The 20944-nt window shown below is 42.3% G+C and overlaps 2 protein-coding genes across 2 annotated transcripts in view; one reads left to right on the top strand and one right to left on the bottom strand.

Annotated features, from left to right (window-relative positions):
* Positions 1-20944, top strand: part of LOC135983199 (uncharacterized) — a 372285-nt gene that overhangs the window by 293833 nt on the left and 57508 nt on the right. The window lies entirely within an intron of this gene.
* The window catches only part of LOC101950935 (cytoplasmic dynein 1 heavy chain 1), an 81905-nt gene that overhangs the window by 41611 nt on the left and 19350 nt on the right, over positions 1-20944 (bottom strand). Inside the window, exons 11-34 of the mRNA XM_065593602.1 lie at positions 17296-17442; positions 16978-17118; positions 16587-16763; positions 16347-16457; positions 16136-16255; positions 15566-15805; positions 14798-14953; positions 12986-13099; positions 11875-11985; positions 11584-11793; positions 10869-11015; positions 10368-10534; positions 9408-9581; positions 8404-8569; positions 8127-8315; positions 7833-8027; positions 5826-6108; positions 5066-5166; positions 4037-4196; positions 3405-3648; positions 3010-3193; positions 2097-2309; positions 1654-1892; positions 1356-1512 (exon numbers count right to left, since the gene is read on the bottom strand). Of these exons, the coding sequence (XP_065449674.1) occupies positions 1356-1512; positions 1654-1892; positions 2097-2309; positions 3010-3193; positions 3405-3648; positions 4037-4196; positions 5066-5166; positions 5826-6108; positions 7833-8027; positions 8127-8315; positions 8404-8569; positions 9408-9581; positions 10368-10534; positions 10869-11015; positions 11584-11793; positions 11875-11985; positions 12986-13099; positions 14798-14953; positions 15566-15805; positions 16136-16255; positions 16347-16457; positions 16587-16763; positions 16978-17118; positions 17296-17442 (4146 nt within the window). The remainder of the gene's footprint in view (positions 1-1355; positions 1513-1653; positions 1893-2096; positions 2310-3009; positions 3194-3404; positions 3649-4036; positions 4197-5065; positions 5167-5825; positions 6109-7832; positions 8028-8126; positions 8316-8403; positions 8570-9407; positions 9582-10367; positions 10535-10868; positions 11016-11583; positions 11794-11874; positions 11986-12985; positions 13100-14797; positions 14954-15565; positions 15806-16135; positions 16256-16346; positions 16458-16586; positions 16764-16977; positions 17119-17295; positions 17443-20944) is intronic.

The following is a 20944-nucleotide window of genomic DNA, read 5'->3' as shown; positions in this document are numbered from 1 at the left end:
CCGGCAGTGCCCCTATCAGCTCCTCTAAGTTCCCTGTGCAGCAGCTGCCCAGCAAGCTATCAATTGCTGGGCAGTTCAGGTATCCCTCCCCCTACTGCCGTGTGCTGCTCTGACCCTCTGCCTTGGAGCTGCTCCCGGGAGCCTCCTGTTTGCTGTGCAGGGGGTGGAGGGAAGAGGGGTGCTGATGTCAGCATGTCTCCCTCCCCATACCCCATCTCCATGGGAGTGGGCGGGGGGGAGGAAGAGAATAGGACAGGGTTCAGGACGGAGGGAGCTTGCTGGCAGCAGCAGCTGTCTCAACTTGCTGATCTACCTAAAAAGGCAGTGTACTTAGAGTGGGGTCAGCGTACTTAAAGGGCAATGTACTTCACATACCCACAGTGTGTGCGTGTCTCTGTCACAACCCCTCCCACACGTTGTGTGCAGGCGTGTCTCTCTCTCACACACACCCCCACACACCCCCTCGGCACTTTGGAAAGTGGAGGGAGTGGTGCGCGCCAGTGGGATAGCATGAGTTCATCATCACGTTCAGTTTCCACAGGGAATGTTTGCAGCCACTGCCATGCTGTCTCTCCTCCCTCCATTCCTGCTGCCTTGTAGAGTATGAGGCTCCATTAACGATGTGTTAACCCTTGAGGGCTCAGCCGGGTGCTAGATCGTCTACCAGTAAGGCATTCCCTGGGAAATATCCCACCCTCTGACTCCACCACCTCAACCCAGCTTCACAGTCATCATTGCTGTGTACATTAAATTGTTTATTTAAAAAAAACGTATAGTGTGTGCACACACACACACACACCCCTACCTGACTTGTCTAGTGAAAAACATTTCCCTGGGACATAGCGCCCCCCCCCCCCCCCCCCGACCTCCATTTACATTAATTCTTATGGGGAAATAGGACTGACTTAACATTTTGCTTAAAGTAGCATTTTTCAGGAACATAACTACAATGTTAAACGAGAAGTTACTGTAAAAGCTGTTATCATGCTTCTCTAAACTCCCCAAAAGCCAATATGTGGTATAAAAATTAGTTTTGTCTTAACTTCATAAAGTATTTTATGCATTCAACACCTAATTAGACATTCATGCATGATCTAGTATTTCCTAGTCTGGAAGGGTCAAGGTAAACCTGACATGACAAACTCCATAACCACAGAAGGGTTTTTAAACAATTCAACCAGACTATTGCATAAGATCACTTTTGCTCTGATGCAATATTAACTTTACTCTGTGCCCACAGGTAGTGTGATGAGAGCCTGTTCATGTCAGCTGCCAAAAGCAACAGAGCTATCAAATTTTCAGTAGATTAAACTATTTAGATATGCTGAAATGTTTGTAAAAACAAAAATCTTTACATTTGGTGGAAGGCTGAGACGTTCTCCATTGGGCAGAGTCAGCAGTTTGTTGTCATCCAACACGGAGTTTAAGTTCTCCACCCATTCAGGATCTACATCCCCATCAAAGATGATCCACTGTCGTTTTTGCAATTCACCTCTCACATTGTCTATGATCCTAAAGTTCAGGAAAGCATTTAGTGTAGGTTAAAAAACAGTAATTTTCCCTTCCCTCAATTCTCTATGGCAATGACAACATCCAAGGATCTCTCTAATAGCCACTTTTTAGCTTATATGCTATTCAATATTTAAGACTCACTTTCTCAGGACATGTGTAAACAATCCATCTGTCCATTCTCTGGTATTTGGATCCAAAGTACCATAGAGGTGATCTTTGCTGATTGCTTTTGGATCAATGATGTGAGCAACACCTTCTACACCCTCTAGCCGTTCCAGGGCTTTTAGCAGCACTCTCCAAGCCATGCTCTTTCCACTTCCAGAAGGACCCACCATCATCAACCCATGATTGATCTGGGTAATTTGATAGAGCTGAAGAACCTGACAGAACAGAAGGATCGGTCATTTAAGGACTTGCATTTATTAAGATTCAAACCTATTAATCTGGAATCACTTAAAGTTGAAACTTATTTTAGGTATTCTGTCTATTTGGGGAGCAGTTGTATTTGATTTCTGTATCACGGAATACGGAAAGTGTACTTTTGTCAACTCCACATTGTAAGATTTACAATTATTACAATGTACCTTTTCTACCCACATGCCACCAACTTCTTCTCCATCACCATATGTAAGGTACATTTCCTGACACACTTTCTTAAGCTCCTCTCGCAGGGCTGTCATTTCACCACGGTGATACTGTACTCCAGGGAATACATCAGACAAGAGACTGAACAGCAATGGGATGTCTTCTGCAACAAGTTTGGGGACCATTGTTTCACACACACTCTGGATCAAAATCTACATGGAAAATTTCATATTTTGATTAGATAATACACCGTAAGCAATGAATATCTGCATTAGTCACATTGGTAGAAAAATTTCAGACAGGTCATGCTGAATACTCAGACTGCAGAGTATATTGACATTTGCTAGGTTTGCATTTGGCATTCTTATTCCCTGCAAAACTTATTTGATGTTGAGTTTTATATTTGTGCAAGATCATTTATGACAGTGCATTATGAACTTTAAAAAGTGATGCTATACAGGGAATACTTAAGCTATCGCCTAATACAATTGCCTTAGTTGAGGAGTGACAACTGTACTTGCCTACATAACGTTTACCTGAAAGTGATGTGAACTGCAGGAGTTCATTCAGAATGTCTATTCCACTTGGAATAGAGAGAGTCAGGATACCACTCATTTTACAGGAGTGGTGAAAGTTTGTAATGACCACAAACCATCAGGTGCCTCTGTTTTACTGTAAGGAAGATACTTCTGCCAACTCAAGCACTGCTTAAAACTCAGTTCAATCTACTGAAACCACTCCTGTAGCCTAAAGTACCATGACTAAGTTCATAAATGTCGTATTTACTTGAATAGATTACATTTATGCTAGATACAGCAGGTGCTTTACTGTAAATGCTCATATACATGAATATGTACTGTAATCACCCCTTTGCTGTGAATGAATATTAAAAAAAATCTGTGCATGTTTTACCTCTTGTTCAGGTAGGTTCTCAGCAATTTCCCCTTCATCAACAACTTCACCACGCTCTCTCTTCTCCCGCTTTATCTTCTGAATCCTCTCCCTCTTCACATTTCCGGCACTAATCAGTACACTCTTCAAAGCTCTTAAGCCAAAGTCATAATGACTTTGAGAGGAGAGCTGCTCATCACAGAGTCTAAGGATAAAAAGATACCAGCGTCAGTTTTAGACATAGTAAGATCACAAAACTAATGTTCAATACTAAAGTGTCAAGCATGCTTACTGTTCTATGTTCTTGCTATAGTAGTTTCAAAGCTAGCTACAGAGCCATTTTAAGTTCCAGATTTAAGTACACAAGTGATCTTTTAATGCTTTGGGCCACACTTGTTTAAGTGACTATTACTTACTTGAAGAATGGGACAATTTTATTGGCTAGCACTTCAGCAGTACGGAAACCCTGGGAGTACAACATGACCTGGGCAATCAGCTGGCGGTCTGGCTTTGTCATCGCCAAGCTACGGAACAGCTTCTTCAAGTTGTCTGGAAGATTTGATCTACCCGCATAACCAGGATTCATGGTGATGAAGATAGCCATGTCTGGGCTCACTTTAACTTGTTTATTCAGCAGCTCACAAGTAATAGGTGCGGAAGCTAAAAGTAGTTCACACAAAGTATTTTTAGTTACAGTTGATTTTGTCTCAGTCAAATCAGCTATCAACTACAGTAGTTGAAACTTCACTTTTAGTATCCTGTATAGTTTTATGGTACAACTAGTCAAACATTTTTTCTACCTCTACACTAGTTACACAATGTTGAAAGTGACTACTTATCAGTTTAAACATTTAAAAGAAGTAGCTTTCATGTTTAAATTACATTTTCAAATTAAAAAAAAAAAAAAAACAACCACACAACCTTGGCCAACGTGAGAGTAACTGATCAAGAAAATTTCTCAAAAGGACCTATTTCAGACATGCAAGTGAGGGCATTCTTTTGCCAGAAAAGCTATACAAAACCATTAGCAATTAAAAGAACTGCATACTCTTGTCATAGTTTGGATTGCAATGTTCTCGCAAGGCTTCCTGGATGCATTGAACCTGCTGAGAAACAGCCGAAAGCATACGCTCCTCAAGTCTATTGAACTCATCAAAGCAGCCCCATGCGCCCACTTGACAAAGCCCCACAAAGATGCGTCCCATTGCCTGTAGGTAGAGGAGGAAAAAGAAGATCAGCTTTATTTACACACACACACACACACACACACACACACACACACACACACACAAAAAAGTTACCTTGGTTATTCTTCCCTGTACACAGTGGAACAGGTGTAGACTGGATAGGATTGTGGTTACATATATTAACCCCCTATTTAATGTGTGTGTACGTTTATGCTGAGAATCTTTATGCTTTCAACAGAAACAACTACTTCTTTACCCACCTCTCCACTCTTCTCTACCCACTCACACCACTCTTGCTTCTCAGAGGTTTCAGTTTTTGAATGCCAGCTTCCATGTTTTAGAATGTATAAGGCACTACTAAGCAACTTCCACTCCTTTTTAGGGAAGTCTGTCACTTAATTATTCTAAAATCTCTGCAAGCACATTCCTAAACCAGCAGCAAAATTTGAAAGTAGTTCCGATGCTGCAATGTATCAGGAAGTCCATTGAGATAAGGAGTATGTGCAGCAACATATACGTTAGGAGTCAGCCAATTAAACCTACTTGATTTCCACTAAAGTAGGTGTACTTCAGTTGGTCCCACAGTATGACTGCGGGATGGTAATGGAAGACTGTAGTTTGAAAATATTTTAAGTTACTTTCCTAAAGCTTGGAGTTCAGATTTTCCCTTGCTAAATTATTGTCTAAAAGCAGAGCAGGGAGCTTCTAACCCAATTCTGCTTTAGGTGGTAGTGAGGTCCAATGAAGCACAGTAAAGTAACCATAATCTACTTCACCAGATACAGGAACAAGCTTTCAAACGTTTTGAAATCTACAAGCTGAAATGGCATATTAATGAGATCTTAACTTAAAATGAAGAATGTTCTGATGTTAAATGAAAGACACTATACCTGGAAGTCAAATGTTTCATCACAGTTGAAAACTAGAACAAAGCGGCCAAGCTGGTGTCCAAGGGCCTTTACAGATTCTGTTTTACCAGTACCAGCAGGACCTATTTTTAGAGTGGGATAAAAACATTAGTGCCTAGGAGGAGACTAAACTGACAATATTAACATCTAGAGTCTACGGGCTGGGCTACAGTACCGCAGTAAGTCAGCCCAAGCTACACTACTTGAATAATGTAACTGAAGTCAATGCAGCTTAGTCTAACCGCACTGTGTCGGCGGGAGAGCATCTCTTCTCAGGGAGGTGGAGTATACAAATAAGTGGGAGAGCACTCTCCCATTGATTTAGCAGGTTTTCAACAGACCTGCTAAATCGACACCTGTTGCATCGATTACAGCAGTGCAGATCTACCCTAAGTAGGAGGAGGGATAGCTCAGTGGTTTGAGCATTGGCCTGCTAAACCCAGGGTTGTGAGTTCAATCCTTGAGGGGGCCATTTAGGGGTCCGGGGCAAAATCAGTACTTGGTCCTGCTAGTGAAGGTAGGGGGCTGGACTCTGACCTTTTGGGGTCCCTTCCAATTCTGTGAGATAGGTATATCTCCATATAAATATAATAATAATATTTATATTATAAGTATAGACCTAGCCTAAGTGTTGCTCTTTTTTGGAGTCTCAACTATGGAAGTTACTTTATTAATTTTATAGCTGATGAACATCAATCTTTACCTTTAACAGAAGACACATATGGAATCAGTACAAACTTACCAAAAGGTGAGCCTCCAAGTCTTGCCTCCAAGGCTTGCGTCATTGTCAGGTAACAGCGGTCAGTAAGAGGAGTCTGAACTAGTTTATCCTGAACACCAAGATACTCAAAGCCATAGTTGAATTTGGCATTTGCCATCTGAATGGACAGCTGTTGCAACACATCTGTCTGTTTTGGGTCAAAGTAGAATCGCATCTGGCTGAGCCACTCAAAGGATTTGGAGTTGTCAATCTTACTTTTGATCAGTGATCTTGTAACATCTCTTTGGTGCACTAACTCTGTAATCTGGAGAACAAGCATCTCATTAGCAACCACCACGAAAAAAAGACCATGTACTCTAATTATACTAACAGTTTTACTGCATTTCACTGCACCTCAGTTTATGAAAAGCCATTGCTTGGTGCTAGAAGGCATCATCTAATATCCATCCTCTAGCTTGCAGAAAAGAGGAGCTAGTAAAGTCTGTAGATGCAGGATCCCTCCCAGTCAAGCTTCAGGCCAAGGCATGGTTCTGAAACCACAAGAACTGTCCTTATGGACAACCTTTTTCTGTCCACACGCAGAGAAAGGAAGCACATCCATACTCATCCTGCTACACCTCTCTGGCACCAGATACTGTTAGTCACCAAATATTCTTGTCTGCCTCCAAGAAGCTGTAATGATGAATGAGAGTGCCCTTAAACCAGCTCACATTTTCCTCTAAGAAACCCCAAGTGCTGTAGATGGACAGTGTTTCTACATCCCTCCCCACCATACCCCAAAGAGCGCTCACCTCTGAGGTCCCACAAGTTTTAATCCTCTGCACAAGTTATTCAAAGTCTATATAAAGCCACCAAGAGAATTGCTCACACACTATAGGCTGAAATCCCAGCAGTTACAGACCAAAACTGAGCTCTACGTCTCCATTCCCAGCTTTCAGAAGCTGGAATCAGCAGCTGAATGAAGCGTATCTGACTAGAGCTAACCCCAGCCAAGACTGAAATGCCGGTAGATAAAGCGAAATGTTTCCCAAAAAATTCCTTCCTCTAAGACTCCACTATGGAGGGCACCTTCCCCTCAGACTAGTTTAATCACTAGCCTTCAATCCTTTTGGATGCCCAAGACACAAAAAATGTCAACTTTCATCTGCAATAGGCCAGAAATTGGCAGCTCATTCCATCAGTACAGACTTTGACATGGTAAGGCTGAAGGTCCATAGATTTGAATATTGCAAGTCATGTCTAGCAGTGAAGCCACACCCCATGTGAAAGCTCCAACTTGTACAAAACACAGCACTCTAGTTTCTTGGTAGCACAGACTGCCACAAACACCATTCTGTGGCTTTGCACTCTACACTTGTTCCCCAATTAGAAGTTTAGGTCAAGGTTTATTTTATGGGAGCCTTTGAATAACAGGACAGATTGTCAGTTGCACTCATCTGGTGGAAAGTAGAGCTTCTTAGGAGGAGCTGGAGTTATGCTATGAATTCAGTGGGCAAGAAGTGATAACTTAAGACTTTCCTAGCTAAACGCAGAAAACGTTCAGTTTAGCTTTTCTTTCTTCAAAAAGTTTTTCACATGCCTATGACAGCCCCTCACACAAACACCGAAGTTTTAAATTAAGCTATTTGTCCTATAAGTTGTTTGTATTTTTAAACAGCTGAAGGAGCTCAGACACTAAGGTTACTGGAGCCAAGTACATACATAGATGATAAAAGTTAATATAAACTGTAGATTTATAAATCTATCTACTCTCAGAATAGGAGATTGGGTGGTATATTCCAAGAGTTGTTTCTATTCACTAAATAATTCTTCAGAATCTTATGCTACACTGACATTTAAGTTTCAAATGTTATTTCAAGTCAGGCATATGTAATATCTACAGAAACAGCTGTTCCTCAAGAAAGCTTGATGGGAATATTTTAGTTTTCCCTACGTGTCAGTTTCATGATTTGAAGATGGACAGATTGTATTTAAATTTTGTAAGAGACCGAATGACTACTTGAGGGTGGGGAGGAGAGTATTACTTACCAAGTGTTCCAATTTCCTTCTGCGGAGAGGTGGCTGTTCCATCAACACAGAGTCTGCTAACACGTTCAGCGTGACTTCAACATTAGCCAGCACAGAGTGCAGAGGACTGCTGTCTCCATCACCACCCATACCATTCAGAGCAGATTCCACATTCTCTGACCATGCAATTTGGGCTGACAGGACAACAAGCTGGGCCTGAACATTTAAAATACAGTTAGATTTTTGCTACAAGTTGTTCCTCCCACAAAAGTGTATTATATAGTTTACTTAGACAAACATGAATAAGATGGATACCTGATATTTGTCAATCCAAGAAATATAGAGAACTGGATCAATTGAAGTTGCTTTACCAAAGATTTCTACTTCAGTAACAGACTCAGCAAGCAGCTTTGCAAGTGTGACCCTCATTTCTTTTTCAACAAGTGTGAGCCACTCATTTATCTTAGGATGTTCTGTGATAGACACAGGTGTTTTAAACAGCACCTGAAACAATTAAAATTTAAGTGTAATTTTAGTTTTAATTTAGACCAGGTTTGTAAGTTTGCAAAAAACCCCAAAGACGCAGCTCTACCTCCTCTCCTTCTCGTGATGAGATCCCCAGAACAACAGTGTTATCTTCATTCAGGATGATGCTAGAAACTCCAGCAAACATTTTCTTGAAATGTTTCTGGAGCTTAGCTACATTCTTGCTGTTTCCTATGATTTCGAGCAAGTCCTCATCACCAACGAAGTAGAACCTAGTATTAGAGATAAGGTTAAAGTTTTTTAAAACAACTGACCACTGAGGTGAAAGAATTTTTTAAATTAATTGAAGGCCAAGAATTAATATATTTGCTTGAACCCGCTATAACCCTTAATAAACTGGGGAAATGTCTGCTAGTTTGTGCAATGCTGTGTAATTCCTTTCCTCCATACTTCTGCTAGCTCATAGTAAAAATACATGAGGGCTTATTCTCTGCACCATTTTAGTTTATCTAGAGTTTTCTTCCCACTTTAACACCTCATTAGCAGATAAATGCCAAGTATTGAAAGATTATGAGACAGCAAAGCTCGCACTCTGAACACATGTTTGACGTGGAGGTTATGTTTAAAATCTACAATCCAAGGACCTCACATACTACTGAGAATTGAAGGTGAAACAGAATGCAACATGATTCAAATACAGAATGACACCAGTTCTTAAGCTTTGGTATTTGGTTAAAGAGATTCCCAAGGGCTCATTTAGTTTAATGAAACAAAACTAATTTGAGAATTTCATTATTCAGTACCAGGTGAAACAGCCTATTAAGCAATATTTATATTCAAATTATGCATTTAAGTTACTAATCACAAGTGACCCACACAAAGAAATTGAAGTTTGTCACTTCCCAGGAAATGGGGCCATAAAATGTCTAAATTGTTCACCCTTTATTTTTTAGGATTCCAAAGCATTCATGTTTTGATGTCTGCCTATGCACTAGAAGGTTGCTAGCGGAACACAATAAAAGGAAGTACGTAGGCACTACTGTGCAAACTAACACAATTCACATTAGAGTTTATTCCAGCACAATTGGTTGATGAGATGAAATTCCTTACCGAGGAAAGGAGGATCTCTCCCTCTCCAGATATTCTCCCAATGCTTTCTGGATCTTTCCAAGCAAGTCTGCTAATCTCTCCAGTGACCTTTGTACACCTTGGATGTTAAGAACATCCATCACAAGGGGAGATTTGGATACTTTTTTCATAAGTGCCAGAAATTCAGTACTGATGCTGTTAGTGAGCGAGAAAAATATTAAGCACACATTAAATGAGGGATACAATAGTACAAGTTCAGTTACTGAGCATGAAAAAGGGTGATGTCTATTAATTTTATTAATATTGTGTGAGTATTATGGTGTGGCTGGCTTTATGCTACACTAATGATTAATTCTAGTTGGAGCACTCCACATGGTACCCAAGAACCAGACAAATGACTAACTCAATTGCCAGTGCTCAAATGGACCATACAGTAAATCCACTGCCAACGTCTACCTCTGACTCTCTGGAGAGGTGCATACGTCTGTCCTGGGACATATGTCCTGAACGTGGTCAAAGGCTTTGAAATGGATAAGAGTCTGCTTGTTAGCTCAGGGTGGGAGACATCAAATGAAGACTGGACACAGGAAGAGACTGCAAGGGTGCAATCTACCTGCCTACCCCAATGCTAGATGATAGGTGGGACAAAAAGGGCCACCTAAACTTGCATGGAAAGACTAAGGTCTAGATAACTTCTGGGTCTACAGGTCTTTTATTGTTTTAACCCTTTTTTTATGTCCAAAGTCTGCAGCAGGGTCCAAAACCCAGATGGACCTGCTGAGAACACTACTGGTGAACAAGACTATTTTGCTCTGGGTCACTAGAACAAAAAAGTGGGGGCGAATCACAGGATTCACTGAGAGAAGTGCAGACCTATCACTTGGAAGGGGTGCGCATGCAGCAGGCAGAGGAATAAAGTCAATGGTGCAACTTGCCCTGAACTGTAACTGAGAATTTCACACAAATCTAAAGTAAGTGTACCTTTGGAACCTCTGTGTTTCAACAGGCAGTAAGTGCTTAATATCAGCACTACCAGTGAAGATCCCCTCCAGATAGACCCATCGCCTTTGGACATCTATCCAGACATCAAAGAGTGCCATGATGCGATTCAATTTGTCCTCCCAGCTAAGGGCATCTTCTTCAAACACCTAAATGTTACAAAAACCATTAAGATTCAGTTTACCTTAAAAAACAAAACAAAACAAAAAAAACCAACCCCACCCACTTCAGCTACAAATCAGCATGATTTTAAGAATTTGGACAAATAACACTAATCAAGCTAGTTTAAGAACTAAATTGGAAATAATTTTGCAAGTTTGGTTAAAGCTATAAAAAGGTATAATCACAGTTATACACCAAGTTATTTGCCAAATTTGGCGCACACAGTGCCAGCTGAACAAATGTACACTAGGAAAAGAATACTAAAACAAGGAGGGAGCCAAAGCTAATTGAAAAGAAAAATAAAGTAATTTTACATTATACCTTGTAGTATGGTGATAACTTCATGGCAGACACACTGTTAATGTGCTCCTTGACCTTGTTGAAGAGATCATCCCAACCACGAATCAAACGACATTTGTTCTGATAGTTAACCAAATCCAGTTCATAAGTGTTCCACACTTCTCTTATCTTTAAGAAAAAAAAGAAGTCAGGTTATGAACTCCTGACTGAAATAAATGTAATAGAATTAAGATTACTTTCTATAATGTAGAAATGTAGATACATGAGCTTGATTCTTATCTTTTTACAGAACACATGAGGTTCATGGATTGCTGTGAATCATATGGTGGAAGATTTCATAATTAATGTCTTGTGGGTCAGAGTTAAAGTTATTGGAACTCCTAAAATGAAATTACAGAAGGCAGTTTCCAGTATTCTACTTAGAAGTTTTATAATAGTAACGTACTATGTATTTTACTTGATTTACCTTTAAGTTTAAGTTACAGTACCTTCAGTAAACTTGCAAAGCTTTTAATAAAACCCCTAAACCTATGGGGTTTCATGTTGTGTCAATTTTTGTGTTAAATTTACTCAGTTACTTAATTCTAAAAGTATATGGTGAAGGTCTAAAGTATTTCACTTTCACCATCCTGGGTATCCAAAATCCAACTTGTTACATAGCTTTCAGCAAATTAATTTACATCTCTAAAACCTCTCCTGCACAACAGGTCTAATATATGTATTGATAGATACTAGCCTGTTTCAAGAACTCTTCCAAAGCCATCTCTCCCTGAGCCACAAGAAGTACATCTTTCACAATTGCTTCATTCTTCTGCAAGTCAACATCCCAGATCTGTCCCAGGGTTAGTTCAGAGACAACCCAATTCACATGAAGTCTCTTCATCAGCTGCTTCCAGTGACGATCTTTAAGAGCTTCAGATTTCAGTTCAATCACCAACATGTTTATCTAGAAAGCGAGACAGCACATATTAAGTTAATGGATGCACTTACCCTTGATAACTAATTAAAAAAATTAAATACAGCTTACCTTCATGTAACCCTTCAGAAGTCTCTGAACATATTCATAGGAGGCATACTGCCGCAAACGAGCGGGGAAGTTTTTCAACTGGTTCAGTAAGCCGTCCAAATTTTGTCGAAGCTGTCAATAAAATACAGAAGCCATGAAAGAATTCATCTACCAGCAACATTATGAGAAACACAATCACTCTAGTAAACTGAATATTAGACCAGTTATCAGTTTTACTTACAGTTTGTCATCTTAACATTTTGCTAAACTGTTCTTTAAGAATGGGAGAATCACCTTTAGATAATATTAATCATGCTTTCCTATTGTGCATATATTTAATTTTGCTAATAAATATAGCTGTAAACAAGGCAGGCAAACCAAATCCTAGATGTACGAAAACATTCAATTGCCCCTCAAATCTCATCATTCCAACAGATTCGCCACGCTTTTGTTGATATATTCCACCTCAGCACATTATATGGAGTCAACAATACTGCTTGAAGCTTAATTCATGACCACTGGTACAAAACTAGTTCTATCTATCCCTTGATCATGGGAGTAGCACAGCATGAAGTAATTTTACACTAGATCACAGTGGTCATGAAATTGTGACATTCTTCCTCACAGATCAGAGGCAGAAGCCTTGTTTCAGGTTTATGTATCCAAGAAGCATCAGCTTGAACAATAGCTTTTCATCAGTGAAGCTGGACAAGTCTTTGAGAAAAGTGCTAATTTAGATTAACTTAATTTCAACAAACAGATATAGCATCAATGCTTGTCCTCTGCAGATATAGCCTATAATTAAATATATTTAAGGTTGTGCAGTTTCTGCAATCCTGATAATTTTTCAGGTTTTGTTTTGTAAGCCTTATCCTGTTGAAGCTTCAGTTAAGAGGAAAAGTTATTTCTGCCGCTCAGTGCCGCAAGTTAGATTAGATAGAGGCTGCATTCTCAGTAATGAATTCTATTTTTCATATGCCAAAAAACCCCAGATACATAAGCACCATACCATATATTCTGACTCATTTTCAAGTTGTTAGAGCATTTAAAATGTATTTTTACCTAAAAGGCGAAGAGTCTAATAGTATAGTTGTAGTTATGATTTCTATATACACTGAATAAAAAAAGGTACCTTGCGAGGCTGTACTGAAACCCATGGCTGCTCCTTCATCTGATCAATCTGGTCCCAGACCTTGGAAAGCTCAGACCAAACTCCTTTGAGGTCTTGTAACTCTTCTAAAGCTACCTACAGTACAAAAGGATACATCAAACTTCGGTCAGTAATATAGAAAGGACAGATACTTATTATCATTAAGTTAGATAGAACTTCTTAAACAAATCATTGGGATAGGAACTTGGCCAAGGTACTGGTAATTGGACAGAGACGTGATCCTAGAGCTTGCCTAGCGCATCTCTGGTGGCCCAAAAGGAGTTACCATATTTTGGGTGCTCAGTAGCTTAAGTCAGGGCTTGTCTCCATGGCAAGTTACTGCACAGCACGCAAGAGTGAACACCTATAGTATATCAAACTTGCCTTGCAGTAACGTCTCATGTGGATGCTGCTACAGTGCAGTAAAAATCCTGGAGTGTGGCTTAGCAAAATGTGACTCAGAACAGCATTTCTCAAACTGGGGGCAGTGCTATCTCCTGGAGGCTACTGAAGCCAAGCTGGGGAGATTTTGGACACTAAAAGTGCAGTGGCACAGCAGGGCTAAGGCAGACTCACTGCCTGCCCTGGCTCTGCGCAGCTCCCTCTGGTCTCCGGCAGGGGGGGTGGGAGCAGGCAGCGAAAGAGTAGAAGAGGAGCAGGGTGTCTCCGCGCGTTGCCCTGGCCCTGAGCGCCGACTCCGCAGCTCCCATTTGCTGGGAACTGCGGCCAATGGGAGCTGCGGGGGTGATGCCTGCGGGCAGGGGCAGTGCACAGAGATCCCCTGGCTCTCCGCCTAGGAGCCGCTGCCAGAGACATATGCTGGTTGCTTCCGGGAGCCGCCCAAGGTAAGTGCCACCCGGCTGGAACCTGCACCCTTCAGCCCCTCCTGCACCCCAACCTCCTGCCCCAGCCCAGAACCTGCACCCCCTCCCAAAGCCCGCATCCTGTACCCCCTCCCGCACCCAAGCTCCCTCCCAGAGCCCACACCCCCTCCTGCACCCCAATACTCTGCCCCACCCTGGTGAAAGTGAGTGAGGGTGGGGGAGAGCAAATGACAGAGGGAAGGGGGAAATGGAGGGGGCAAGGGTAGAGTGGGGGGGCAGGGCCTGAGCAGTGGGGTTGGGGAGGTACCTGAAATTTTTTTTCCATAAAATGGGGGTCCTCGCGTCGCTGAAGTTTGAGAACCACTGACTTAGAAGCTACTTGTCACGTAGATAAGCCCTTAGGGTACGTCTTCACTACCCGTCGATTTATCCGAGATCGATATATCGCGTCTCGTTAAGACGCGATATATCGATCCCTGAACGCGCTCACCGTCGACTCCGGAACTCCACCAGAGTGAGCGGAGGTAGCGCAGTCGACGGGGGAGCCGCAGCCGTCGATCCCGCGCCGTGTGGACCCCAGGTAATTCGATCCAAGATACTTCCACTTCAGCTACGCATCTTGGATCGATCACCCCCTCCCCTAGTGTAGACAAGCCCTTAGTCTCATCTCTAGTTAGTTTAATGGCCAGATTTCTACATCATATAAAGCTGCCCTCAAGTGTCTGTGGTTGCTGTCTCAGTGGAAAACCCAAGGGCTTGAGTTATGGGTATTGAGACTGAGTTACTCACCCCTAAGGATGGACCATCCCAGTTAAGGATAGGGCACAGTGATAGGGCAGCATGAAGGGAGAACCATTGACTGCTATGCCTCCTCTATGAATGAATTGAAGGACTTCTGCCTACAAGAAGTCATCTGTCCAGAACCATTTACAAACACCAAATTCATGGATTTTTAAAAAACAGTTTGTACCTGCACACGTTCTTCACTGCCACTGAGTAGTCCTGTATCTGTTAGCTCAAGAGCTTCTTTGGCCTTTGCACATTTCTCACGATCATCTTTCAACCTACCAAATTTTCCTTCGTAAATGGTAAGTGCTTGAAGAGCCTCCTCTGGACGCAAGTTCCCCTAGAAAGAACCATATGAAGGACAACATGGCACAGATATTAAGAGTAAGGGTTTAAGCACTTAAAATCTGTGCAGAAACTACTTCTGATTAGCATCAGACACCATGCCATCTCTTCTGCTTTAAGGAATTTTCAGTTTCCCTGGCAGACCTTTAACTCTGGGTATATGAGTTACAGATCCCTTGCCTGGGTAAGCATCTAAAGAATCATCTTGGCAGAAGAGATTTTTTAGCAGACGCTAGCTAGTAACATTTACTTTAGGACACAGGTTCAACAAGATTCTTCTTCTCACCAAATGCTCTATAGAGTGCACACTCCTTATTGCTAGTTAAATTTGTAAAAATCAAGTTACAATAGAGGCGTTTCTGTTTTAAACTGCAAGTTAAGTCAGGGAAAGTGTTGGAGTTTTAAACCAAGAGCAAAAGACAAGGTACAATTTCTGCCAAGTCACTAGGAAACCCCGTAGAGAGGATTCACATATCTGCATCAAAATCTAAAGGTAACATCTATGCCCCCCGACCCCTCCAGTCTATTTCAGGGTTACTGAACAACCTCTGTTACAGAATGCTAACTTTCTATAGTGAGTTCAGCAAAGAGACACGAAAAAACTCACTGTCACAGGCTTAGTTTTCTCCCAGTCAGTCAGCAGGTCAGTTGTACGGCTCTCCACTGCTCGATCCTCTTGAACAATCTTCATTTGCAAGTTTGCTACTTGTTGCTGAATGGCAGAATCCTTGCGACGCATTATGTCATTGAAAGCACCCCACTCTCCTTCAATGTTGTCAATGTATAACCAGGAGGAAGGGAACTGGAACCTCTGTTTCTCTAGCAAGCGCTGACCATTGCGGTAAAGCTACAGTCCACACGAACATTGTTAGAAGGTGACCTACTTTAATTTCTCTGTTAGCTAGAAGTTCAATTAGAAATTCAAATAGCCAGAAGTGTAAAGAGAAATCAGCAATAGATCAGCCTAAAGAACCCTCAGAAGTATAAAGTAACTCAGTAAAGCTCACTATAGAATCTGGTTTGAAAGTGTTTATCTAGAAGAGTTACTAGGACAGGAGATTAGAAGCAGGGTTTCTCTTAGCAGGCTTAGACTGGTCATGATCAATTGTCCCCTCGCTGTAAAAAAGCTCTTAAGGATTTCCAGAAACAAGATGTTAGTAAGAAAGTGACAACTTACCTCAACTTGTTTCTCAAACTGCTTGATTTTACGTTTCAGGGATTGTACATATGTGATGAATGTCACTGCATCTGATGTGCTAGCAGTGTCCACTGAATGCTGCTCCAACTCTTGACGGGACTGTTAGAGGGGGAAAAAAACCCAGTATTTTAAAAGGCGGATGTAGCAAGTTGATATTGTAATAAGGAATCATTCTTTGGACTAGTCTTACCTTAGAAATTTGTGAGTGGAACTCTGTCATGTTCTGACCTAGCATTTGGCCAAATTTACTGAGTACTTCCTTATGCCAAGAGTCATATTTCAAGTTCACCTTAGATTGTACCTACAATCAAGAAAGTTTACTGAGTATTACTATTCGTTATGAAGTCTCATTTTAACCTCTATAAGCCCATTTTGAAGTTTATTTCTCCATGTTACTTCTACAAGATGCACGAAACTTCCAGGTTCTTACCTTCCCATAGTCTATGATAACAGGTCCAAATTCCTTCCTGGTTTCTGCATTGTCAAAGGTTCCTCTAGCCTTCCTTATCTGAACTAAGAGGGCTTGCCACTTATTTAAATCTTCTCCAAGACGGTTATATATGTTTTCAGCTTGCATATCCCATAAGCACTGGTACTGCAGCCATACCTATTAACAAGTACATTAAAAAAACCTCCATGTAACAGTGAATTTTCAGAACGTAGATACTTTCCTTATTTATGTAACTGAATTAATGGGGATTACAGTAAACAGGTAACACTGTTGGATTTAGAAGAGCTCTTCTATATCTTTAATCAAAGGTAACGCCCATCAAATGCGTTATTCTACAATTTCAAACTGAAAATCAGAACTCATATCCTACCTTAACATACTGTTCAACCTCTGTCACAATGCCCATAACAGCCGAATAAGACTCCTCCAGTGCTACAGGACCATCAGGCATCCGTGTTAAGGCATTCCGATAGAACTTCTCTTCCTCAGACAACTCATAGTGTACTCCCACCTGACAAGACCCACAATTAAATACAAGTTGCATATACCAAGTTCAGAATACATGGAGCAATTTTTGAAAATGAAAACTGGCCTTCATAACCATTAAAGATTACATTATCTGTATACAACTGCAATGCAACTGTTAGAGCCATTTTATTAGATTTATAAATAAATTTCTCATGCTTACCTGGTATCTTTGACTTTGAATTCTGGGTAGTGATAGTATTACCATTTTCCAGGAAAACATTTCTTGATAGAGCTTATATCTGCATTCTTCAATTGGTGGATTCAAATAGATCACCTGGTTGGTTATCCTCAGTTCATGTACAACATTCTACAGGTATAGAAAGACATCACATTCAGTTTCAATTTTGCTAAATAAGAACTTGCTGGGCCAGCTGAAGATAAACACAAAATTTTAGACAAAGCCTGCAACCTCTTCTTCGAGTGATAGTCCCAATTGTATTCCACTGACTGTTATTAACAAGCAGGGTGCGAGGAAGATGATGGAACTGTGGAATGGAGCACAGCTGCGCCAAGTGAGGCATCAGTCGCAGTCTTGCACCAAGGCGTAATGGGAAGAGAGATATGTACCGAACTCCACATGACTGCCCTAAATATGTCTAACTGGTACATTGTTAAGCGCAGTTGTAGTCAATGCTTGCGCTCTTGTGGAGTGGGCTTGTACCCCAAGGCATGGGGACAGTTCCGATAACTGATAGGGTAATACACCCCAAAACCCACTTCGAAATCCCCTGAATGGAGATCATTTGCCCTTTAATCCTTCATGCTATAGTGATAAAATCTCTAGGGGACTTCATGAATCATCTCATCCTCTGAAGGTAGAAAGCCAGGGCCCAGCAGACATCGAGGGAGTGACGGCGCCATTCCTCCACGGAGGCATGAGGCTTCAGAAAGAAAGCAGTTAAGTGTATGGGTTGGTTGAGAGGAAAATGGAATACAACTTTTGGCACAAACTTGGGGTGCAAGCACAGTGAAACACTGTCCTTACAGAACATGGAAAAGGCGGAGGGGTTCATCACCATAACCCTCAGTTCTCCAACCTAGAAGTATTAGTTACCAGAGAAGTGACCTTCATGGAGAGGAGAGACAGACAGAGGAGGTGGCCAGAGGTTCAAAGGGAAATTTTGTCAACACCGTGAGGAGAAGGTTGAGGTCCCATTGGGGGAGAAATGGATTGAAGGGGAGGATAAGTCCATTGGAGGTCCTTCCAAAACCTGGTAGTCAAGGGTGAGTAAAGAGAGTGCCCCTCTGCAGGAGGATGAAAGGCACTGCTAGTGGTTATGTGCACCTTGATGGAGTTGAGAGTGAGGCCTGACGTCTTCAGGGAGAGAAGATAGTCCAAAAGAAGAGGGATGTCCACAACTTCAGGAGCAAGACCCCTCTGTTGGATCCATAAGGTGAAACACTTCCACTTGGCCCTACAGTACTGCCTTGTGGATTCTTCTCTGCTCTTCAAGATGTCTTGTACTGCTGACGAAGAAGGTTCTTGCTCTAGTGAAGATGCCCATCCAAAAAAAACAAGCTCTAATGAGAATCTCTGGATTGGGATGCTAGGTCCCGCTGCCATTTTGTTTGAGGAGTTCTGGAAAAGCTGGCCACGGAAGCAGGGGGATATGCTGACATGTGAAGAAGGGAAACCAGAACCAGCAAGGTCAGAAGAGGCCAGAGTGACCGTCATTCTCTCCCATCTGATCTTGTGTAGGACACGTGGCAGAAGTTTTAGGGAGGAAAAGCATAATTGATCTGGTCGGACCTGAAGAGGACTAAGGCATCACCTTGGGAAAGGTCAATGAGCCCCTCACTCTCCCAGAGGAATATTGGGTGCATTTGATGTTGACATGTGAGGCGAAGAGGTCCCTGATCAGAATCCCACAGCAGTTAAAAATGTTGGTGACCACGGTGTCGTGGAGCTCCCATTTGTGATCGGTCATGAATTTCCTGATGAGAGAGTTTGCAATTATGTTTGAGTTCCGGGGAAGTATGCTGCTTACAACGGGATCTTGTGAGCAATGCACCAATCCCAAAGATGAACTGCCTCCATACAAAGCATAAGTGACCTCATGCCCCCTTTTTTGTTGATTTAGTCAACAGTGATAGTCTTGTCTGACATGATGAGAACATGATCTAGGATATTGATGGGCATCCAGGATTCCAATACTCCTGAGTCATGTGCTCGCCCAGGTGGGCACCCCATCTGACAAGTAACGCATCTGTGATGATAGTCATGCTTGGAGGATGGAAGGAAGGGTATTCTGGTTCAGACCTGACCTGGATCTGTCCACCACTAGAGGGAAGAGAGAAGCTCTTGGGGAACGGTTAGTAGAAAGTCCGTGATAATTTATGGGAAAATAGGTCCTCCGGAGCCACAGCTGTAGGCAACGAAAGTGGAGAGAAGTTAAGGCAGTAATGTATGTAGAAGTCACCATATGGTCAAGAAGAGAAAGGCAAGTCCTGGCCAGAACAGAAGGACTGGAAATGGCAGTGGAAATCAGCTTTTGTAGGGCCTGGAACCTGCCCTCTGGGAGGTGGGCACATGCTTATATTGCATTGATACAGGCCCCAATGAATTCTAGGGACTGTGTGGGATCCAATTGATTTTTTGATGTTTACACTCACCGCCAGCAAGGAGTCGAGTGTAAGCAGCATGAAGGTCAAGGAATGACCCTCCCCTTTTGCTGCTAGCAGCATGATCAAATCGTCAAGGGAATATAGAGACTCCTTGGCAGTGGAGCTGGTCCACCGCTCCTGAGAAAACTTTGGTGGAGACTTGTGAAGCAGTGGTGAGTCCAAAAGGTAGAACCTTGAATCTCAGGAAACGTCTGTGGGTAGGATGGATATCCACATGGAAGTAAGCTTGTGTATGAAGCAGTTGAAATGATGGAGGTCTAAGATTGGTCTCCACATGCTCCACTTTGGGACTAGAAAATAGGTGGAATAGAACCCTGCACCCTGACAGGTCATAGGAACAGGTTCTATCACTACCCTTTGCAGGGGAGAGTCCACTTCTTGGCCGAGTAAGACTTGCACTTGATTGCTAGTGCGTAGATACCCAGTGATCACAGAGCAGCTCTGGAGTCTTTGTGGGAGTAGAGGGAATCATCTGTCTTGGGGGAAAGTGTGTAAGTGGCTGGAGTGTGCCAGACAGTCCAGGCCAGTTGAACAGCATCACTGATTGGTAGAGCCATTACACACCAAGGAGTGTAAGCTATCAGACAGCTGGTGCTGTTTGTTCTGTACAGTGGACTGTGGAGGGTACTAGCCACCCTATGTAACGGTTCTTGGAACTGACAGTAATCATCCGGGCGTCAGGAGGAAGATGAAGACACTACAGCATCTGGAGATGATGAAGGGAACTGCTCTGGTTCCAGCTGTACTGTCAGAGTTGGACTAAGAGGAGCACCTGCCAACACTGGTTCAGAATGCCTACTCAATGACGGTCAAAGAGGTGAGGTGGGGGAACTCCTCTTGAGTGGAGTGGGAAGGTTCCAGAGGCAGATACTGAGGCCACAATGCCCAGTATGGCCAACCAGGCAGATCCGTTGCTGTGGAGGGCCCCAAAGAGCAGGGTACCAATGGTTCCGTTGCTGGGGAAAGGGAGGGTACGGCCATTGAGTCTGCGGAATCTTAAGGTAATCATACTGGTTATGAAAGGGGCAGATCCTGCACTCTGTCCAAGTAATCCAATGCCAAAAAATCAAAGCCTAGTTTGAATGGCGGTGCCCTCAGAACTCGTGGATCCGCAAGAGCCATGGGAGAATGGGCAGGAACATGACCTGAAGGAGGAAAGTCTAATGTAGAAAGGGGGACTGCCT

Source organism: Chrysemys picta, chromosome 4 (assembly GCF_011386835.1).
Source record: "Chrysemys picta bellii isolate R12L10 chromosome 4, ASM1138683v2, whole genome shotgun sequence".
NCBI lineage: Eukaryota > Metazoa > Chordata > Testudines > Emydidae > Chrysemys > Chrysemys picta.
This window is presented reverse-complemented; position numbering and strand designations above follow the sequence as displayed.